This window comes from Hippocampus zosterae, chromosome 20 (assembly GCF_025434085.1).
Source record: "Hippocampus zosterae strain Florida chromosome 20, ASM2543408v3, whole genome shotgun sequence".
Lineage (NCBI taxonomy): Eukaryota > Metazoa > Chordata > Actinopteri > Syngnathiformes > Syngnathidae > Hippocampus > Hippocampus zosterae.
Window position 1 is genome coordinate 1,747,043 of NC_067470.1, and position 21,318 is coordinate 1,768,360.

The 21,318-nt window shown below is 44.3% G+C and overlaps 1 protein-coding gene across 3 annotated transcripts in view; it reads right to left on the reverse strand.

The window, feature by feature from the left end:
• Positions 1-9,433: 9,433 nt before the first annotated feature.
• LOC127593303 (cadherin-18) overlaps positions 9,434-21,318 on the reverse strand; it is a 91,260-nt gene continuing 79,375 nt past the window's right edge. For all 3 annotated transcript variants that reach the window (XM_052054653.1, XM_052054654.1, XM_052054652.1), the window contains exons 11-12: positions 13,930-14,181; positions 9,434-10,211 (exon numbers count right to left, since the gene is read on the reverse strand). In XM_052054653.1, coding sequence (XP_051910613.1) covers positions 9,697-10,211; positions 13,930-14,181 — 767 coding nt within the window. In that variant the 3' untranslated portion in view covers positions 9,434-9,696. The remainder of the gene's footprint in view (positions 10,212-13,929; positions 14,182-21,318) is intronic.

Below are 21,318 nucleotides of genomic sequence, written 5' to 3' on the forward strand. Positions count from 1 at the left end.
CCTTCCCTGCGCCGTCTCGGACATCATATCGACACTCCGCAAGCTTTGTGTTGCGATTTTTGCGTCATTGTTTCATCATTCCATTCCAGAAAGATTGTGGCCCGGCGCGACCTCGCACGCGGCGTATGTCGCTCGTTCGTCGGCGGCGGATGGCGCGTAACCGCTCTCAGTTTCATTTTACTCACAAGATCATTTCGGAGATTCTTCACCGGCGCTCGGGGTGAAAATACGATTATTGCCGGAATGATTAAAACGTGCTGCGGAATACCAAATCAAATATTGGATTTGGACGGCCAAAAAAATGACGGCTGGAATGTCAATACGATTAGCGTCCTGGGGGCGGGGGGGGCAGTTGGCGACGTGCGGGCTTACTTTGCCCGCCGCATACAAATTCAAGCTAACGCTAAAAATAATAAATCCTTTTATCACTTTTTTTTATTTTGCTTAACGGCAATCTGTTGGTGTCATGCAGATTTATTTGCGTCTTAGAAGTGGATCTAGTCCATAAAGTGCGTCGGAAGAGGGTTTACGAAGCGTCTTTAACGTCTTTATGCTCCGTGAATGCTTGCGATGAATGCAGTCTCACACACACGCGCACTTTGGGTGCCGATTTTTTTGTTGGGTGTTTTTTGCCTCCCCTTTCCAAATCCCGTTCCGCCTCCATTAGTCGCGCGGTGTGTGTGAGAGGAGCAAAGAGGCTCATGGGAGGATGGCGGTCGCCCCCCCCCCCCCCCCTCTCCCAAATGAGCAGCACTCTGAGTCGCTAATGAAGTTGTCGCATTCGGGGATCTGTTTATCATCTGGAGAAATTTCACAGAAGGCCCCAAAGTCACAAGCGTTACACTTGGCGCCGCGTGTTGTTTATCTGAGTGGTGGCTGCCATCACTTGCTCCGCAATACGTGCCGTTCGCCTCTACCAAGGAGTTGACTTTTTTTTTTTCATAATTTATTCTAGGATCACAATTCGTGATCCAAGAATAAGCATCGTCCATAATTTTATAAAATTTGCCGAGTCCAATTATGGATTATTTGGCCTTGGCTTGATACTGCGTTTACTGCCATCGTCAATGTACAGTACTGTCTTTGTTTCCGTGAGTCGTATAGAATAAAAACGAATCGGATTTTAATCGGAGTGAATCGTTATCGGAATCGGAGTGAATCCGATCATATTTGAGTGAATCCCATCTCGTCGCACTTGGATTGAATCAAAACATAACTGGAATGAATCTGTATCTCACTGGTGTCAAACTCAAGGCCCGGGGGCCAGATGTGGCCCGCCACATCATTTTAGCCGGCCCGCGAAAGCAGATCAAACATGTCAGGTTCCACGATACTTTCTAAAATGTCAATCAAAAATTGTTATTCTCACATGTAATAAATAAGAGAGATATTCTAAGCATTTTCGTGTTCCCAAAACTCTCGTGAAGGTAAGGAGTTGACACAATAGTTATTCTTTACTTCTTAATCTGGTTTCAGTCATTACGGTAACTAAAATGTGGCCCGCGACAAAAATGAGATGGTCAATTTCCTCTCGATGGCGAGCCGCTCTTTTCGCCGTCCGATCGGCAATATTTGGAGGACTTTTCGCGAGTCAAAGTTGACACCGGAACGGAACTGAATGGGCCTCTGATGCGCGACGCCTCCCGTTAAGCTTTCGCGCGAACAAACGCAGCTGTCCCGAAATGGCAGCTGGCCAGGCGCGAGTTGCTCTCGGATATTCATCTGGAGCCGTCTGGACAGTTTGCCGGAGGAGCGTTTTTGTTTCCCGGTGGCAAAAGGTGCATACGAGGCCATGAGTTGCTATGTCTGAAGCATCGCCGCCGCCGCCGCCGCCACTTGCGGGAATTGGCCAGTGAGCCGCCTCATAAAACTTTGCGCGCACGTGTCTGTTTGTTTGTGGATTCGCCAAATAAGATCACCTCGGAGACGCGGGCGTAAGCGCCGCCGCTATTAGCTTTGAGCAACGCCGGCTCGGCGTTTCAATATGTCAGCCAAACGGTAGCTTGGCGGTGTCGTCTGGGGAGGCGGATTTTCATCATGATGTTGATCGCGACAGGAAATGATCTTATCCGCTTCTCCGCGGAGGAATATCTCCGACGCTAATAAACATTTGTTTTTTTTTGTTTTGTTTTTTGCACCGCTGCTAAACGGAGCATTTTAAACCCTTGCAAAGACGCGGCGCTCCCCCCCGCCCCCAAAAGTATTCAGTCACCCCTTGACGCATGAGTTTAATTTTGTGGGTTTGTATTTGAGAAAAACAATAGCACTGACTCGGATAAAGAAACACGATGAAAGAGCATGTCCGATTGAAAAATGAAATCCGCTGGTTTTATAAACTGGAGTAACAAAGCATTCGTGCAGTAAATGGGCGTGGCCAAACAAGAGATTTCGGGATCTGAAGCAATGTTTAATTTTTTTTTTAACAAAGGTATCTTTTACATCATCAAAATATTATTTTAAGAACATTATTTTTTTTAATCAAATATGTCTTCTTTCGTCATTAAAGTTTAACTTATCATAAAAACGACGCCATGTTGGAAGAATATGACCCGCCCCCTAAACGACGCCATGTTGGAAGAATATGACCCGCCCCCTCTGACAAAATATCTTTGCTCTTACGCCGATTAAAACATTTCTCTTTCTACCAACGATATTTCACCAAAAATTTTACTTAAGATCCTCCAACTCAGCTAACTTCGCATACCTTGAGACGTTTGTTTACTTTGTTCTTGGAAAACAAACACGGACAGCGGAAGCCGAAGTCACGTCTTCCCTGGAGACTTCCTGTCTCGGAATAATGCAGCCGACTCATGTCACCCCCCCACCAAGGAGCCGCATAATATATACATAATCAGCTGGGGATGGGGAGGGGGCGGCAGGGTCCCCTTCCACCTTACCTTAGCTAGCGGGCGGATGTTCCTGTCACTCGTCCAGTATGTCAACAACGTCAGAAAACAAGCCCCCGGGGGTGGGGGCGGGGGGATAACTGATCATTTGCCGTGAAAAATAAAGCTCAATCGTCTTCATACAAAGTTTCATCGGCGGCTGACTAAGGTTAATTAGCGCGGTCCAGATGCAAGACGATGCAAAATATAATTGTCGTCCTCCAGTCATTATCTTCCCATGCTCAAAAATCAGACGATTCCATCTGTCACGTTTTTTTTCAAGATTGAAGCGATTCATTTCCGAGTCAACGAGATAATTAACGATGAATTCTCGTGTCAAGTGCTCGGATGCTCGCCGCTGACGCAAACAATCGCGACGGCTAGACGCTGATGAAGCGAGACTTCGGTGCAAGCGCTTTACCATCGCAACACGCGCCGGTAATAGAGACGCGCAAAAGGAGTTTGTCGATTGCATCAGATGCAAAATGAATCACGCAACCCAAACTCGGGCTTGACGCCTTACTTGGAAACCCCCCCTGAATTTGACTTCAAACTGCATTTGATGAACTTAGCCTTGTCTGAAACCGCTTGGAATCCACATTTCAAAATTCCGAGCTTCAAAATATTCCAAGCTTGAGAGCCTGAGTCAAAGCTCTGCTCATGTCTTGAAACCCTACCTTCAAACTCTTAAACTGAAACCCTAATCGAGGCTTGTCACTCGTATTTGCTACCCAAACTCCAATCGGAAACTCGAACTCTGACTGAAAATCCTTCGTTTGAAACCCTACCTTTGGCTTGAAACATGGATCCGGACCCCTGTTGGAAACCATCCTTAACTCCATCCTGAAATCTGGATTTGAAGCCCTAACCCTCGCTTAAAATTCCAATTTGAAACCCTAACCTACACTTGACGCCTTACACTGAAGCCCCAAAATTCATTTGCGACGATCTGCCTCATTTGAAACCCTAATCCTGGCGCGAAAAGCTTTCTTTTTGTCACCGCCAAACAATTTACGCCGGCTGAAGGAATCCACGACGGAAATCAGACATCCGCGGTCTTATCCCAGGACTGTTTCTATGGTTACCGCAATCAGCTTTGATGACCGCGCGCCTTCGCGAAACACGAAGAAGAACCGCCGGCGCCAAGACGTAAACGACGTCAGCGGAGGAACAGACGAGCTCGCCGAGGTCTCGGGAGTCGCCGTGTTGCCATCCATCATCGGGACGCTCCCCGTTGTGAGGTTTCGCAGTGGGGGGGGTTTCGTTTACCGCCCGCGCGTTTGAACATCAGCCCGCTCGTCTCCGGCGAGACGCGTCCCGGTTCGCCGTTGACAGGCTGGGCGCGCGAGTGCCAGGTGTGCTCAGTTTTTTTTTTTGTTCGGGAATAATTGAGAATTAAGAATATAATGAGGCCTTTGGGGAGACGCTGACAGGACAGAAAGACTTTGATGGGGCTTTTGCCGTCACGTCAGACGCGAACAAGAAACGTTTCTGTTCAGTAACTGTGCCCAAAATACGGCAGAGGACCTTTTTTTTTTTTAGCAGCTCAATATATACTCAATATATACGGTAAGCCTTACTCCAAATCCTCCGCCGAACCTTCACCCTACTGATCCCCAATGCTGCTTTAGCTTGTTTGCTAAAAATGACTGATTTCCAATTTTCTGCAGCTGTCATATGAAAACATTTGCTGTTAAGGAATGTGGGGGGGGGGGGGGGGCTCCGAAAAGATCCCATCAGAGCAAGGACTCAAACTTTTGACCCGTTCACTTTCCCACTCGCAAGATGGCCGAGAAAGTTTTTTTAGAAGGTGCTCATGCGAATAAAAAAAAAAAAAAAAAAAAGAAAAAGCTCGTCCGCATGTTTTGGAGCTAAACCACAAGTGGCAGTTTGTCCAAACAGCCAAGGCCACAAGACTGGCTGTGCGACAAACAACATCGGTCAAGCTGCTCACGCCTGCGGACACACTTGGAACCAGGCTTCAAAGCTTAATTTGAAAGCCCAAGCTCGGCTTAACTTTGGCTTTAAATCGGAACGTCAAACTTTATTTGGTAGTTTGGTACCTGACCTTGAAGCCTTAACCTAAGGTTGAAAACTCAAATTAGAAACAGTAGCTCTTGAAATTACAAAACTGGTTTGAAACCGTAACCCTGATTTGAGACCAAAAATGGGAAACCTGAACATTGCCTTGAAACCCTAATTTGAAATATCAACCCTGGCTTGAAACCCTAATTGTTTTTTTTTTTTAACCCTTTCATGCACCCTGGAACCTGTTCACATGATAAGCTGTCCACTGTTGTAACCACCGATTGGAACCGCTAACCATAGCTTGAAACCCCGATTTAAAAATCGTAGCGCCGGCTATCGTTTCAAACCCCAACCCTGACTTAAAACCATAACCGTTACTTTGTGACCACTGAAACAACAGATAAAACATGACAAATAAAAACGGAAAATAAATACGAACGTGATGCTGACAAGTCCCCGTCTCACAAGCACACCAAAAAAAAAAAAGTTTTGCAGCAGTAAACAAAACTCCCAAACCTTCCAAAGTCGTCTAATGACTGCTGCGAGCTTGCATTTGAAAGGCTTTTTCTGCGTCTTTGATGTGTTTATTTCCAAATCATGTTCATGCGCTCAGGAGTCATGAACATTTATAAGATGCTGCGCCGGAGCTGTGTGTCAAGCCTCCGACCTCAAACACACACACACAAAAACTCGACGTGGTTTCCCGTGGCCCAATATACAAAATTCACGCTTACCCTCAGGCTTCTGACTCCGACGATATATCGCCACCTGCATGTCAAATCTATTTTGACTATTTTTAGGCCTCCGCCACACTCCGAACCTTTGCGGGTGATTGACTCAATTCCCCCCTTAATGTTCTGAGACTAAATCAGCTTGATGGAAGTGGATGTGATCACACCTCTCCATTGTTCTGATTCAAAATGGCTACCCCACTGACTTTTTGGATGGTTCTAACTACTTCCGCCACTAGGGGCGCTGCACTGCAATACCATACTTCCACCACTAGGGGCATTGCACTGCACTGTAATACAATACCTCCGCCACTAGGGGCACTGCACTGTAATACAATAATTCCACCACTAGGGGCATTGTACTGCACTGAAAAACAATCGGGGGCAGAATACAGCTTGACCATTCTGGGGCACAGAGAGGAGGGTGGGGTCGGGGGGGGGGGGTACACATTTCCAACCAGATGTAGGACAAAATGTTTTTTTTTTTAAATAAAGACAAAGTAGGTGCTCTTAAAAATTACCATTCAAGGATGGCACAAAACTGTAGGTGGGGGCGGGAACTAAGCGCAAGAACTCATTTTATACTTTTTGCTTTTTTACTAGATTTGCGGGGATGAAATCTTTATTTCAGGAGTGACGCGTTAATCCGCATAAACCTCTGGCGGTGAGGGCCGCTTATCTCCCGATTGGTTTCTCCACACACTTGGCACCCGAGCGGAAACTCGACAAGTGCTTTTTAATTAATTAGCTGCGGAGTTCATTTCTCAGCTAAAAAAAAAAAAAGGGAAAAAAAGTGTTGCGTGTGCGTGTTTGCTTCATTAGCATTTACAAGCAACTATTTGCCCACAGATGAGATTTTTTTTTTCCTACTCAAGGCTTGGAAACACACACACACATACACAAAGAAAGTCGTTTATCTCCCCCATAAATTGTACGGGGAGAACAATGGCTTGTGTCAACAGGAAGTGATGTCGTCAGCGCCGCTTCTCGCCGGGGTCGCGCCAGTGCCATCGCATCAAATAGAGCCTTAATTGCATTAAAATGGTGCGGGTAAATCACGTGGTGTAAAGGGAGTGAAGCGGATTTGTAATTACTTTGGGGGGGGGTTGACTTTTCTTTCCCCCGCAGGTAGAAAATGAAGGATTTCAGCCATTTTGTTTCCCATGGCAACTACGTCCCAGATTGATTTTCGCATAGCGGAAAAACAATTGATAATTAAATTTCGCTGAAAACGCAAAGCTGTTCACACAAATGTAAAGCGACATCAGAAAGGGCCACTTGTCAGCGTCTACCTCTGTTTTTTTTTTTAAGTTGGAGAATTTTGTTTCGAGGACCCGCCTCAAAGTCGAACGACAACGGAGTACAACTACAGTGTGTCCCTCTGAATGCATTGTTTGTTTGTTTCAATCGCAAACTAATATTTCTCCAGGGAAGAAAAGTTGCAATGTTCTGAGAAAAAAAAAACAAAACATTGTGTTCTTTACAAGAAGAAAGATCTATTTTTCCGGGGTAGGAAGTCGTAATCGTGCATGATTAAAGTCATATTTTAGATCAAGTCCTAATATGCCGTTAAAGTCAAAGTTTATGGAGGGAGGAAAGTCATATTTTAAATGTACTCTCACGGTATCTCGCTTTTATTCTGTAAAAGATAGTTTTATTATCTCAGAAAAAAACAACGTTATTTTAGGCAGGCATTTCAGAATTATGCATTACAATCGTACCAGAGATTTTAATTAGCCCAGAGCGAAAAATTGGGATTCATATGTATGTTGAATTGCCTTTTTTTCTCCTCACCACCACAAAGATCTCAAATTTGAAAGGACGCTCAGAGAAGGCACAATCACAGCGTTGTTTGGAAAAGAAAAAAAAAAAGTCACTAGACCAAAACCATGACGTGGGAATTGAAAAAATAAATAAATAAAGACGCCGGATTTAAAATATTCATCACATGCTCGGTTCTCTTTTCTCCAGACTGTAGTCAGCTTTTGTAAGGCAAAGAAATTCAACTTTTGGAAAATATCAACCTTGTCTCTCGACGCAATCAAACAAAAAGTCCAGACAATTTGAGGTTCTTCCACAGTCAACGTACAAAGCCGGTTGGTGGAACCGTCCACAGACTTCAACATACGACCTGGACATTATCTAATTCGACGTTCATTTGTGGCGTCAAAGTTTAACTTGTCTGCTTTCCTATTCCAACAAGGACATGAAAAACAATTCACATTTGAGACCTGACCAATTTCGGGTGCTCCATATACCAAACGTGCAGTACATTTCAGATAAGGAAGATGCTCGGATTTTAATTATTCTGCTCTACAAAACAATTATTTTCCAAACCAAGTATATGAGCGCTACACTCATAACCATTTACATAAAACAGCATCGCAATGACATAAAAACTAAATCCATTCAAGTTTCACATAAATCCAAACAAAGTGCTTGCTGCAACTGAAACGCGTTTGGCGTGTACTGAACCGAATAAGCAGCAACAGCAACGACATCAACTGTAACCTCGCGCAGGTGTTATTTTAAGATTAGTTGTCACAAGCAACATCAAAAACAATCATGCAGCAGACGTATATTTTTGACATCAAATAACCAACAGTTTCAAGAACAAATCGAGTTTGGACTCACTTCAGGTTCGTGCTCGTCTGCAGCTGTCTCGAAAGCCGACGACATCCCGTCTTTTCCCGCAAAACATTTCCTTTCCTCCTCCACGTCTTCGTAACAAGAGTGTGGCCAAACGTCGTTATTCCACTTTTCTCCCAAAGACATCGGTCGCTTTCACCGTTGTTGAATTTGTCGAACGAAGTGAAGATCCATCTTGTGAATCCGAATGCTCCCGCTTGACCGTATTGAGTGACGTCGCCCAGAAACCGGAAACGGAAATACACGGTAAATATTCATTGTCATAATTATAAAACTACGAGAAAGAGACTAAACTAACGTTTTCGGCATGTGTCGTTTCGGTCAACGAAAATTAAGAGCTTTTTTTTGCATTGTTTTTATTATAGAAACATTTAGTCTCATCACGTGACCAGCATTTTCATGAACGCTCGTCTCGTTGTACATCAGGTGACAAAAGGTTCACTGACCAAAAGTATTTCGTTGGCCAAAGCCTCCCTGGACAGTGTAAAACACAAACAAAGCTAAATATTGGTTAATGTCAGAAAACTAGGACTGATGGTCAAAATTCACCTTCACTGTTCTCATCCCCAACGCCAACCTCCAAAACTCCCGGCGGCCATTGCGCCCATGCCTTGAACAAATGCTAGGCTAACAAACGCTAACCATCGGTCTTCGGCAATTGAACCTGCCCAGGCTCCAGTTAACTTTTCTAGAAAAACCAAAAAAAAAATCTGTCCTACAGAGTTTGAGATAAACACAGTCATGCAAATCTTTCTCAACTGGGACTTCCACCAACAATCATAATCTTAAACGCTTTCATTAGGCCTCCGAAGTGGCTCACTATGAAGATCATTTGCTCGCCAGCTTCCGTCAGACACCAACTTTACGCTTTGCCTCCTCTACTGCCCCACGGAGCATCGTTACCTCCATCCGTTGCAATATTCCCGCCGTAAACCCACACATGCTGTTAAAAAAAGGTCTCCTTAATTAACTTCAACGCCATGGACAATACAGGAGAACTTGTCCAGCTGACAGTCCGTGTCGACGGGTGTTTAAAAGGCCGCGTGGATTAAAAAGAACAGAAGCCGACCTGATGGGATCCAGAAGAGACGGTGTAGGAAGAAGCCAAGCGTGCACTTTCTCACGTAATATCCACCCACATGGATATCGTATCTTTATTGAGCAATAAAAAATATACACAAGGAAAATATCCCTTTCATTTTTCCCCATAGCGTTGTTCATTCTTCTGAAAATCTCATCCTTGTAGTAGTTCCACACCAAGGAGCCAGGATAAAAAAAATAAAATAAAACAAATTCTCAGTTCAGAGGGTAAAAACCATTGGACAATGGATCTTCGTTTTGTCAGCAAAGATTCCAAAAGATTTTCACTCTGGTTTGGTCTGAGAAGGGGCAAAGTGGCACAATTAAGTCTTCATATTCATTTCTGCCTCGGCGTAGAGTTCTGCCAGTCTCTGGAACTGCGGCCCCCAGTCGTCCAGGTAGTGATAGTCTTTCTCCGACTGCGCTCCCGTCTCCGGAGAGTCCAAAGGACTGATGGAGCCTGTTGGCGAACCCTGGCCCTCGTAGGCGTAGGTCTGCAGCGAGTCGTACGGAGGCCCGCTGGTGTCCATGTTGGCCTCGACCAGTCTCTGCTTGATGAACTCGTGCACGTCCACCTCATCCAGTTGCAGCGAGGGGCTTCGGTGACCGCGGGGTCCACCGCCGCACAGGTGCCGGGCTTCCGGGCGTACGTCCCGCCGGAACTTGAGCTCCTCGGCGGCGGCCGGGTTGCGGAGGGCGATGATATCGAAGGCCTCGGTGTCTTCCTCGCCGCCGCCCTCGTCGTCATAGGTGACCACGTTTTCGCGGATGTCCTCCTCCGAGATGATGAGCGGCTCCTTTTTGCTGCGCTTCAGCGTCACGAACAGAACCACGATGGCTGTGGGGGAAGGGCAAACAACAAAAACTGATGAAACGGCCAGCAGGGCTAGAGCGAGGGACTTGTTACAAGTAGTTCAGTTCATGATACTTGACTTTCGGTCAGGGTGAAAAGAGAGTCGAGACAATTTTGGAGAAAGTACACCACACAGATGAGACCTTGACAGTTGGCGGAAAATAAAAGCAAAGACATACCGGTTCTACTTCACCCGTGAAAAATCTTCAACCCTATTGCTAGAGGGCAAAAGGAGTCTCTGGTCCAATTTGTCCAGCATGAGGAGACTGTAAATCTCCAGCCTGAGGGTAGCCCCGCCCCCTGCCCCCGCAAAGTAGCTGTGAATGGGATGTCCTTCCCAGACTTGTATGGCTTTAGTCTTTTTGAGGGATCTGCTTTCCGAAGACGAGTCAACGACCGCTAAGTTTTGCCATTTGCATTTTCCCTGTCAATGCAGTACTGCCTTCCCAGGCGATACAAATACAAAACGAGATATGACCCTGACAGACTCAAGTTTCTGGTCTACATATATCATACATCCGAAACGCATCGCCTGTGATAAATAAGTAATGGAGGATCGCAGTACAGTCATGACTGACCAAAATTACATTTTTGCTCGCGGATTACTTCTTGTGCTATTTATTTCTATTTTGCAAAGTGGCAGTTGTCGGGTAAACAAGCAATGATCGCCTTCTCGGGAATGCATCACCATTTATTAGCATTACACGGTCTTACATTTTTATGCGTTTGTATTTTATGTTATTGTTTTTACGCTCGGAGACTGTCGAGCGTGTCCTATAAATAAATTTAACACGAGTTCCGTGTTAAATTAAGCGGATGCAATCCCATTAAAGTACAACTACCGCGTTGGTCATGCTAATGCCGGCATGAAGTGGTGTGGTTCATTCACCACATAAATGTGCCTCGTAAACATACACCAATTTATTTATGTTATTTTTGTCTAGATTTATCAGATTCTTCGAACGGGACAATAAAAACCAGCCGAGTGTGCCGGTAACGCGTAAATCGATAACGCGCTTCGGCTGACGCTTCCGATGCAAGCTGTCCGCTTGACGGCCGTGCGCGTCTCGTCAGTGTCGGTGTGGCTAATTTACAACGCTTGCTGTAATAAAATGCACTAAAAATAAACATAGCAACATCATGCAACAAATATCCAGTGGCCGGAAAGAACATTTCATTAATGACGTTCGGAGGACATGAACATGTGTCATATTGGAATGCGTGGAACTGCCCTTGTGGAGTCAACATTTATGACTGGGCTTTTTTTTTTTTTTTTTTTGTCGTTTGAGTCAATTGAGAATGTCATTCGAATGTATTGGTCAAGTTGTTGGAACACCTTGGTTGAAAAGTAGCCTGAATGCTTAAAAACAGATTTTTTTCCCCCCCTATCATGCCACAGCATTTCGCGTATGTTAGCATTTAGCATATGCTTTGCTAACTCATGCGAACGGTTTTGCAGAACGTTCGAATGACGTTGCCCAGTCGAAAATATTTACCCCATATTGGCAGGTCCACTGTAATGTTGCATTATGTTCTTACTGTTATTTATTTTTAAACAAACCGTGACTTTAGGTCATGTTTAATACAGTCAAATTCTGGCACAACTTGCATTGCTAACCAAAGTGTTGCGTGTAAAAATTCTCATTGACTCGTTTTGAAATAACACATCCATAGAACGACCTTCTCAACAAATGTCACGATAGACGTTTAAGGTAAAAGGGTACTGGTCAGAATTTTGTAAATGGTAGAGAAGACATCATTTGGCAGAACAATCGACGTTTGGCCGATGTTTGATGGTGCCATAATACACCGTTTTAATCAGACGGCCGATTTGCTAAGCTCGTGGCACGATTTGAGGCTGTAATTGCTGCGAAAATTTGAAGAACAAAATAATAATTTTGGGTGGTGTGTAAGGTAACAAAATGGCTATTTTTCATTATCACGGTGCGTTCAGTCACATGACTCCATGTCATTCCTCCATCGGTTGTTGTTTTAGCATCCTCGGGTCTTGCCTTGGAAAGGCATTTTCGAAATTGCGCTTCTTCTGATGTCCACCGCGTTTGCGGCACCATCTGCTCAAATAAATGGAGTCTTTTTACGGCAGCGGCGCATGTAAAAGGGACTTCATTTCACTCCATTAGCGCGCACCCAGCACAGCCGAATCCAGTTGGTCAAAATCAAAAGCCAACTCTTAAAATAGATTTCTTTTTTTCCCCCCTCACTAAATGACAGATAAGAGGCGTCTCGACAATGGATAAACAACAGATTTCCTTCTAACGTGGGGATAATGCTGCGATGCGAGCGTGCTGGCTGTTGATAAGCAATGCTTGAAGATGACGACACCATTGCAGGGGGAAAAAGCGAGATAAGCAGAGTCGAGCTTTTCAAATTTTATTGTAACATTTTGATTGTGTGAAATGGAACAAAATGGACTTTTTTTATTCTCGGTTATTTTGGGGTTTTTTTCTATAAATTGGTGATCATATTGATAACATTAAATGTGTGATGTACATCTCACTTTTGGGACACTTATGTTACGTTGCAAGGACTTTTTGGGTGTGATTACGGCACTAAGAATAGAAGCTACAATATGGCTGCGTTTGTGTTATGCATCCACTAGATGGAGCTATGCTAAAGGAATACAATACAATACAGTTTTATTTACATAAAGCTTTCACAATTGCTGGAGCTGTAACATAGCGCTTTATAGAACATTTAAACTATTACGTCCAAGAAGTCAGAATATTGATCCATATATAAGGCGCAATGTCGGCTTTTGAGAAAATGGAATGCTTTTAAGATGTGCCTTATAGTTCGGAAAATGCAGGTATGTCTATACATAAACGTGACTGCCACAATTTTTTGGACTCCGAAAGATTTCCAGTGATTTAGTTTATTTTTCGATTCTGTGTTGTGAGAGTGCCTGTTGTACGATATATACAGTATATATAACGTTTTTGGCTCTGAGGATTTCTATTGTGCATTGTGCTTATCGTGAAGAAGTGCTCACTAGAAGTACTTGAATGTAACCTTGGTGAAGTCGTGACCGGCATTCATTTTCTCCTCTGATGTTTCAGCGCGGCTACATTGTCTCAACATTCGACATGCAATCTGTCAGAAAAGCCTCAGCCGCGACCCGCCGGCATTTTTCTCGAATTTTTTATTTTTTCCCCGACCAAGGAAAGCCAGCGTAAATATGCATCATCTTCAAGCGCTAACACCCCCAGACAGTGGCTGGCACCACGCATTCCGTCGCATCACGTCCGGTCCGAATGTTGCGGCGGGCCACGAGACGAGCGGACGCTGGATGGTTTTCGACGGCAATTCTTTCTCATAACATCATGGCATTTTGGGGGGATGGAGTGGAGGGGACCTGGTACAGTTCACAAGTTTATGTACACGTCTTCTCAGGAAGTGGGCTTCCAATACAGTTAAGGCAAAGACACGAGTGACGTGAAGGAGCAATTATATATATAAATTATATATATACTTATATATCACATGCCGTGCAAATCGCAGGCCGCATTTGAGCCCTCACACAAACACAATCAATTCCAATCAAGTTTTTCAAGGAAGTAATCTATAAAGTAACTTCTTTACTTTTTCAAGGTAACCGTGGCAACACTGGTCGTAAATCCAGCAACGACTGAACGACTACTTAGGTACAGAGTGCGGCTATTGTTGGCACCTGTGCCAAACTCACCCAACAGGATGACGATGCACAACAGGATGGCGATGAGCGCTCCGGTGCTGAGGCCCGCCGAGGACAGGAAGGCTTCGCCTTGGCACATGCGGATCTTGCCGTGGCGCTGGCACGGGCACACGCGCAGCGTCAGTGTGCTCGTGCCGCTCAAGGACGGCTCGCCGCTGTCCCACACCACCACGGGCAGCTGGTACAGCTCCTGCGTCAAGTGGGTGAAGCGCCGCCGCCGGGCCACGATGCTCGCCGTGCTGTCTGTGACATCAAAACAAGGCCGCTTAGCAAAACGCCACCACCCAACTCTACTCTTCTTTATTTGGAGAGCACTTGACAAACAACCACGGTTGCATACAAAATGCTGTACATAAAGTCTCAAAGAGAGCTCTAAGGAGGGAAAGGTGGGGCGGGACCTCGTCAAGATTTCGAGACAAGTCAGAGAATCATAAAATGAACTTGCACATGTACAGGAACCCATAAATTTTTGCAATCATTCACATAGCAGTGAAAGGAAATCCCTCGCTTTCTGAGGATGGAACCCTGGGGCAGCAGATATAATGAAAACAACAGAGGCCCCAAAATTGAACCCTGTAGGATACCATACGACAGTGGGGCAGAGTATAATCCAGAACAACCAAGGCTAGCAAAAAGTCCTGCTGGTCAAAAAGACACGCATAATCTCCTGTGTCACTCGACTGCTATTCCAAACCAGCGAAAAGTGAGATTAAAACAATCTGAAGAGACAAAATAAAACTAAAAATCAAGGTAAATTACACATACTCGAAAAAGAGAAGCGATATATCAAAACTTCTTTACTCCCTTTACTTACTTTGATCTATGACTTTTTATGAACATCAATATTACAGTTGTAATAATTAAAAATGTTTAAAAATAATTTAGGACTGTTGATCTTGTAAATGCTGAGAAGACCAGCCAAAAAAAAACAAAGCGGTCCTCGTGCAACCTGCATGCTCCGATTTGCAATGTCAAGAGTTCCTGAATGAAAGTGTGAATGCTTGTTTGTCTCCGTGATCCGTGATTGGCTGTCACCCAATCTAAGGCGTGCCAAGTGGGTATACGGATAAAATAATACGGATGGATGTACCCTGACGCCTCCTACACGCTGAGACCGGCATCCCTTACAGATCTCCCTGGAATAATCGCACTGATGAACAGTGGGAACGACAACACGGACTTCGAGCTTTATTAAGTCGGACTCGCCGTATCAGCAAATCAGCACGAAGGCGGGTTGGCAGCCGGGTGGTAAGGAGATGAAGTGGGGGTGGGGTGAGAGTGTGTGCATGCAAATAAGAACTTGGCAAAGCACATCAATGTGAACCTCGGACTACTTTTTATTTTACTCTGGGTTATTTGTAGCTGTGCAGCGTTGCAGCATATTTCAAGAATTACCCGATGTGTACAGTTGACAGTTTTGTGGCATCTTGGTGTCAATGAGTGATGTTGAAGTTGAGGGGAGGAGCTTCACCGCGTTCGCCCATAGCATTGTCTAATGGAAAAAAGTGCTCTGTTGCCAGCTTGTGGCATCTATTGGCAATTATGAACACTTTTCAGGGGCGTGAATTCTGTTTTGTAGGGTGTTGAATAATTGCCGGGAATCATTGAACGTTGCATACGAATAAACTCCTGCGTTACTTTTTTTTACTGTTTGGATTAACTACAAGCACTTTCTGAAACTATTTCTACTTATTGCAAATCAATCTGAAATTTCTTTAGAAAAACGAGTGCTTAAACGTCCATCAAATTCTGAGTATCAGCCATATTTCAGAATGTCATTCAAGTAGTTGTCAGTGCGCCCTCCGGTGGACAAAATGAGAAACAACAGTTTATTTGAGGGAAAAACTGCTGTGTTCTGGGCTCACGGGCCACTTTTGACTTCCAGACATATGGTCCGTGGGACATAGTTTTGACACTTATGGTCTTATGCAAAACAGGTACTGTGCAAAAACAAAACAAACAAACACAATCACGTCAATGATTCATCAACTGCAACTCGACTTTCACCAAATGAAAGTCAAAGCCAAAAAATCTTGAGTCATTCGAGCCTTCTGTGTGTTGGACTATTTCTCAGCTGTGGATGATTTCTGGCCATACGTTGCATTTCTAATGAGCTAAACGCCGTTCAAATATCCTCGTTTGAGAAGCTCGGGTTGTGATACAAGCTGTTTCCTTTGCCCTGAGCACCGCCTCGGCAGACACCTGCGCCTTTGCCTCTGTTGAGTGTTTGCATGTTTTTTAACGGCTGTGTCTTCTCACAGACCGCAAATCGGGCAGCGCACATCAATGAGAACACACGAGGCGCAGGTGGGTGGGCGAGAGCTGCGTGCTTGTTGATTAACGCCGTGGCGTGACGGCCATCTGCAGTGTTAGGGCTGTTGTGTTGTACATTTACGGTGTGTGTCTGTGAGAGACACACAGGTAATCAGCCAGGAGGCAGAGCGTGTTCCGAAGAGTGACTGGAAACCTCGTTATAGCTTTTTCAGGGCGGCCGCATTGCACTTCGCATCCTGCCGCGGATTTTGAAGCACGATGACGGCATTATCATTATGAGCCAAGGAGCATATTTGCCATCCGTGGACGCCCAATTACCAGCTCAAGAAGACACCATCTTGTCTGTTTAACCGCATACAGAACAAGAGCATCGGTTTTTGATCACGGAAAAGAATGCGTGGCAATTTACGAGCGGGAAAACATCATAGAAGGATCTCGTGCGCTTACAAGCCAGAGAACGACATTTATTGCTGTTTACTATTTAATTCTGCAACTTTCGAAATGTTGCTTTTTAGTGAGGTTTAGTTTCTGCTTGAGTTCAGGTGCAAGATTGTGATACGTTTTTGTGTGGATGGTACAATAAACTGACTTCTCGGGCCATATTGTTTGCTTGCTATGCCGGGAAAGTAATGATTTTCATCGAGGTTGACTGTAAAAATGGCATTTATTGAGAAGTGATTATTTTCAAGTTGTCATTCAGATCAATTGTACAGTTATTCTTTAACTATGCAGTTAATACTTAAAACAGAAACAAAAAAAATGATTTGTTGCAGAGTGACAAGGGGTTGGCTTTGGCCACCCCCATCCACCATGTTGCTCTGACCCTGATTAGACTGAAAACGGCATTTAACTGCACACAAACAGCACTTAAAAGTAACTACACAGCATATAGAAGTAGATGTTGTCCACTGAATACTACATTTCTCAATTTGTGAGGCACAAAGCATAACATCGCATGTCCAAAATACGAGCTTGGAAACTTAAAAGCACACGTTCTTGTCTTCCCGAACATCATGTATGACTCGATCTTACCAGCCAATAAAATGCATTTAACCACAACACAAAAAACAACATAAAGCTACCGTACATATAATGTCCTGGCCGCCAGATGTGCCCACATCTGGTGGCCAGAACATTCACAATCGTACAGCGCATTCTCAGTACCGTCTTGGTCGTTCGCATGTATCAACAGTCCTGAAATGGCCATACATACATTTCATGGGACAAAAACATACACATGGCAAGGTATTTTAAAAAAAAATTCTTCTGGCCAGAGAAGAATGAAAAAATATATTCCCAGGACATATTTGCGTGGGCCAGAGCTCACTGAAGTGCACGGAGCACTTTTTTTTTCCCTTCCAGGATGTGCTGAAGCGGACGTTAAAGCGCCGCAGGAATTCGACGGCCTACGCTGTGACGTGGGGGGCGGGGGGGAATTTAGTTGGCCGGATAAAAATATCACATTCGCTCAGCAGAGACTAATCACATAACAGCTCTGTCCTTTACAAAGATGCGTTGAACAAATGCCTTTTTGTGAATCAGCATTACATTTACAAGTTTTTTTTTTTTTTTCCGTGTGGAGCTAAAACTTCAAAAGTTAAGTGTTTTTGCACGGAGAGATTAAAAACGTCACCCCCCCCCCTTCCCCCGTGAGTATGAATGACACAAAGGCTAATTAAACGCCCCGCACGTCAATGGCCATGACAGCTCCTGTGTGCGTGCCCGCTGATCAGTCGCAAAGTGAGACGGACTCTTGCGGGGACACAAAGGGATGGCTCCAGAAATCTATTGATCTATTTATGCATGGGTGAAGGGAGGGAATGGGGGCGGGGGAGCGTTATTCAAAGATCATCTCCCCCTTTCGTCGCATTCTGAAGGGAAATGTCATCACAAAATGACAGATAAAAAGAACAAAGTAGAGCTTTGGCGGAAACTGGAACGTAACACAGTGAGAGCTGTGGTTTGACGAAATGAAAGTTCAAATTGTTTGTTTGTTTTATTTAATTGCAGACGAGTACAATGTTGACTTGTTGTTGTGAGCGAATTGAACATTTTTGTTTGTTCAGTGAGTATTCTGCAAGTTAACATTTAAAACTATTTGCCCTCCAAAATTGGAATCGTATACAATGGCAGTTTGCATTCAAGTTCACTCTTCGCACTTAAGCATATAGGTGACTGTGAGTTTCTTTTCCTTCAGTACTGAAGGAGAGAAGTTTTCTTTGAGTATTTTTTTCTTTTTACATTATATATATATATATATATATATATATATATATATATATATATATATATATATATTGGAGCTAGTTGGTCACTAAGCGCTTAGCTTTAATGGCAGACGATTTGCTGCCAGCGCTTCACCCGCTTTCGCCGCCGTTTTGTCAGCGCAACGTTGACATTTAAGAGAATCGCACGCCGTCACTAATGACTCCTCTTAAAAGTCAACTTTCCTAAAGTGACTGAAATGAACTGGAGTCAGAAATAATAATCGCAGCGCTGCTTAAACTCAAATATAAATGGTGACTACCTTTTTTTCTGCATGACGCTGGAAAATACATCACGTAAGGCTGTGTGATTTTTTTTTTAATTTTGTCTTTCTATATAGATATTTTTTTTCTTGCAGTTTCCATGGTTCAAAGCGTGTCCCTGCTGACATTTAGCGCTTAATTAAGTTTATTTTATTTCTGCGGTGAAAAAGTTGTCCATGTTGCCAACAATTAGCAGCAATCAACGTCGTTGTGAAATTTGGGACTTTTCTGACCCCTTCAGTGACTATTTTTCAATTAAGCTACAACAGTGGTTTAGCATAAGCAGAAGCATTTTCACATTGTTTTTATATGACTATCGAGCTAGCTTGCTAGATAAATAGATAGATAAGCTAGCTAGGTAGACAGCTAGCTATCTAGCTAGCTAGCTCGATAGACAGATAGCTAGCTAGCTAGCTCGATAGACAGCTAGCTAGCTAGCTAGCTCGATAGACAGATAGCTAGCTAGCTAGCTAGCTAGATAGATGCTCATGTCTATGATTTAGCTAGCTAGATTTAAGCTCATGTATATGATTTTATTCTGAATTCCGTTCCAGCTGGCAAAAATAAGAGCTCACTTTTGATTCTAAGCACATCATCTTTTTTGTGTGCCTTTCTCTTGCATACTCTGTCCATCATCAGTATCGTCCTTATGCCGGTAGAAGATTACATGTACAGGCAACAAGCTACAACGCCATTCGGCGTTTTCCCCCATGCGCGTCACACAGCTGCAAGCAAATATTGTGACCCACCCGGCTGTGTTAAAAACTCTTCCCGCGTCTATCTCGTCCTTGGCTCTTGCTCCCACTTGAATTGAATTCACCCCATTGGTCCGCACGCATAATCCCGCTGACAGTCGCGCAAAGGAAAGAAAACGCAAACACCTCGTCTGAGTCTCACTAAGCAGAAAGGAGGTCATGAGAGATTTAGTGGTGTGAATGACTGTGAGGGATTTTTTTTTCTTCCAGTCGCACAACAACAGAGGCTTTTTTTTTTATTAGCCTGCCACTAAGCAGCCAGCCGCTATTCCTCGGCCGCCACATAAAAGATGGCAAGGAAGCCGCTCGTAGTGTGAGAGCAGCTTACTTTAATTACGAGACGCCAGTTGTCGACGACGTGCCGCATTGTGTCGCTCGGGCCGACACGGCAAAAGGACTTCTAATCCAATGGTGGCGGCAGTGGCGGACCCACTTTAGGGCTCAAATCAAACGGCCTCTTTTTAGTGCCACTGCGGATGCGGTCTGCGGAGTGGGCTCGGCGGAGCTGAAGCGGCTTAACGCGAAGAACGCAGCTGGCGTTCGACATCTTTGGACAAACTTGACTGGACTCAGAAAGCGCGAGTCAGACAACTCAAAGACAGGCTTCAAAGAACTTTTTGGACTTGGAATGATCGCTTCTCTGGCGTAGCTTGGATCTGAACTAACTCAAAGCCGGGGGAGATGACAGTGGACTTCCTTGCACATCCCTCACATGATCAAACAGCCTCATGTCAACTGTGGAGAGACATCAAAACTCTTGGGATCACGATTTCCCAAGACTTGATTTGGGAAATGGCGAACCGCATCTTGCAGAAAAAAAAAAAACCCTACGAAGCAGAGATCACTACATAACTGTTGATTAAGGTCTGGTCCCTACACTTGACGACTTCAAACCGGTTGGAGAAATCCTTGACTGACAATTGATCTCACCCTAGGAACAACTTCTTCTAACGTCTTTCTTAACTGTGGCAGATTCTTCCCGAGAGGCAAGAGTGAAAGTTTTTGATGGCCGGGGCTCACGTCAAACGATTTTCACAGTCTCGGACTCAAACCCGAGCGTCAGAAGGAAGTTTTGGAGTTTTTTTTTTTACAAGAGAATCAGGGCGCGCTCGCGTCATCTCGACTGTTTTAGTTTCACTCAATATTTCCACAATGTGACCTCTCGTCTTGCTGGATGTGACTAAAAACTCGAGAACGCGTCTTTAAACCTGAGCAGGTGTGAGATAATAGTTTCGCAAGTGTCTTTGCCGCCCGATGGTATCATGCTGCTTTTATTAGCGCTCAAATAGCTGCGGTGACTGCGGGGCCTCTTTATCGTTCGCGGGGTGAGGACAAACCGGCACGTTTATCATCCAGCCCTTCCGATCTGACACCGTCGACTTCCCGACCCGCTCATCTTTTGATTTGATTTAGCTTGGAGGGAATCGCAAAGTCATCAGAGCTATTTCTGTCGCTCTCTCCCCCCTCCCCCGCATCATACGAGTAATACGTCCGCGGAGGACAGCGCGATGACACTTTAATGTCACCTGAAACTAAAGCAGAGAGAGACTTTTGTCTTGATGTTCTCGAGAGCAACATTTGGCCCATCAAGTGCGGATGCATTTGAGAACCCGCTTATTACATGTTATTTTTTATTTTGAATTGTTTTCTAAAAATAAAAAAAAAAAGCACAACATCAAATTTGTTGATAACTTGTCTTCCAAAACTACGCAAATGATCCGAAAATTAAATGTACATGAATTTGAATAAATGCGACACCCAAATAAGAAAAAAATGACAGAAAATTGTTGATATTAATGTATTTTTGAATAATAAATAAAAAT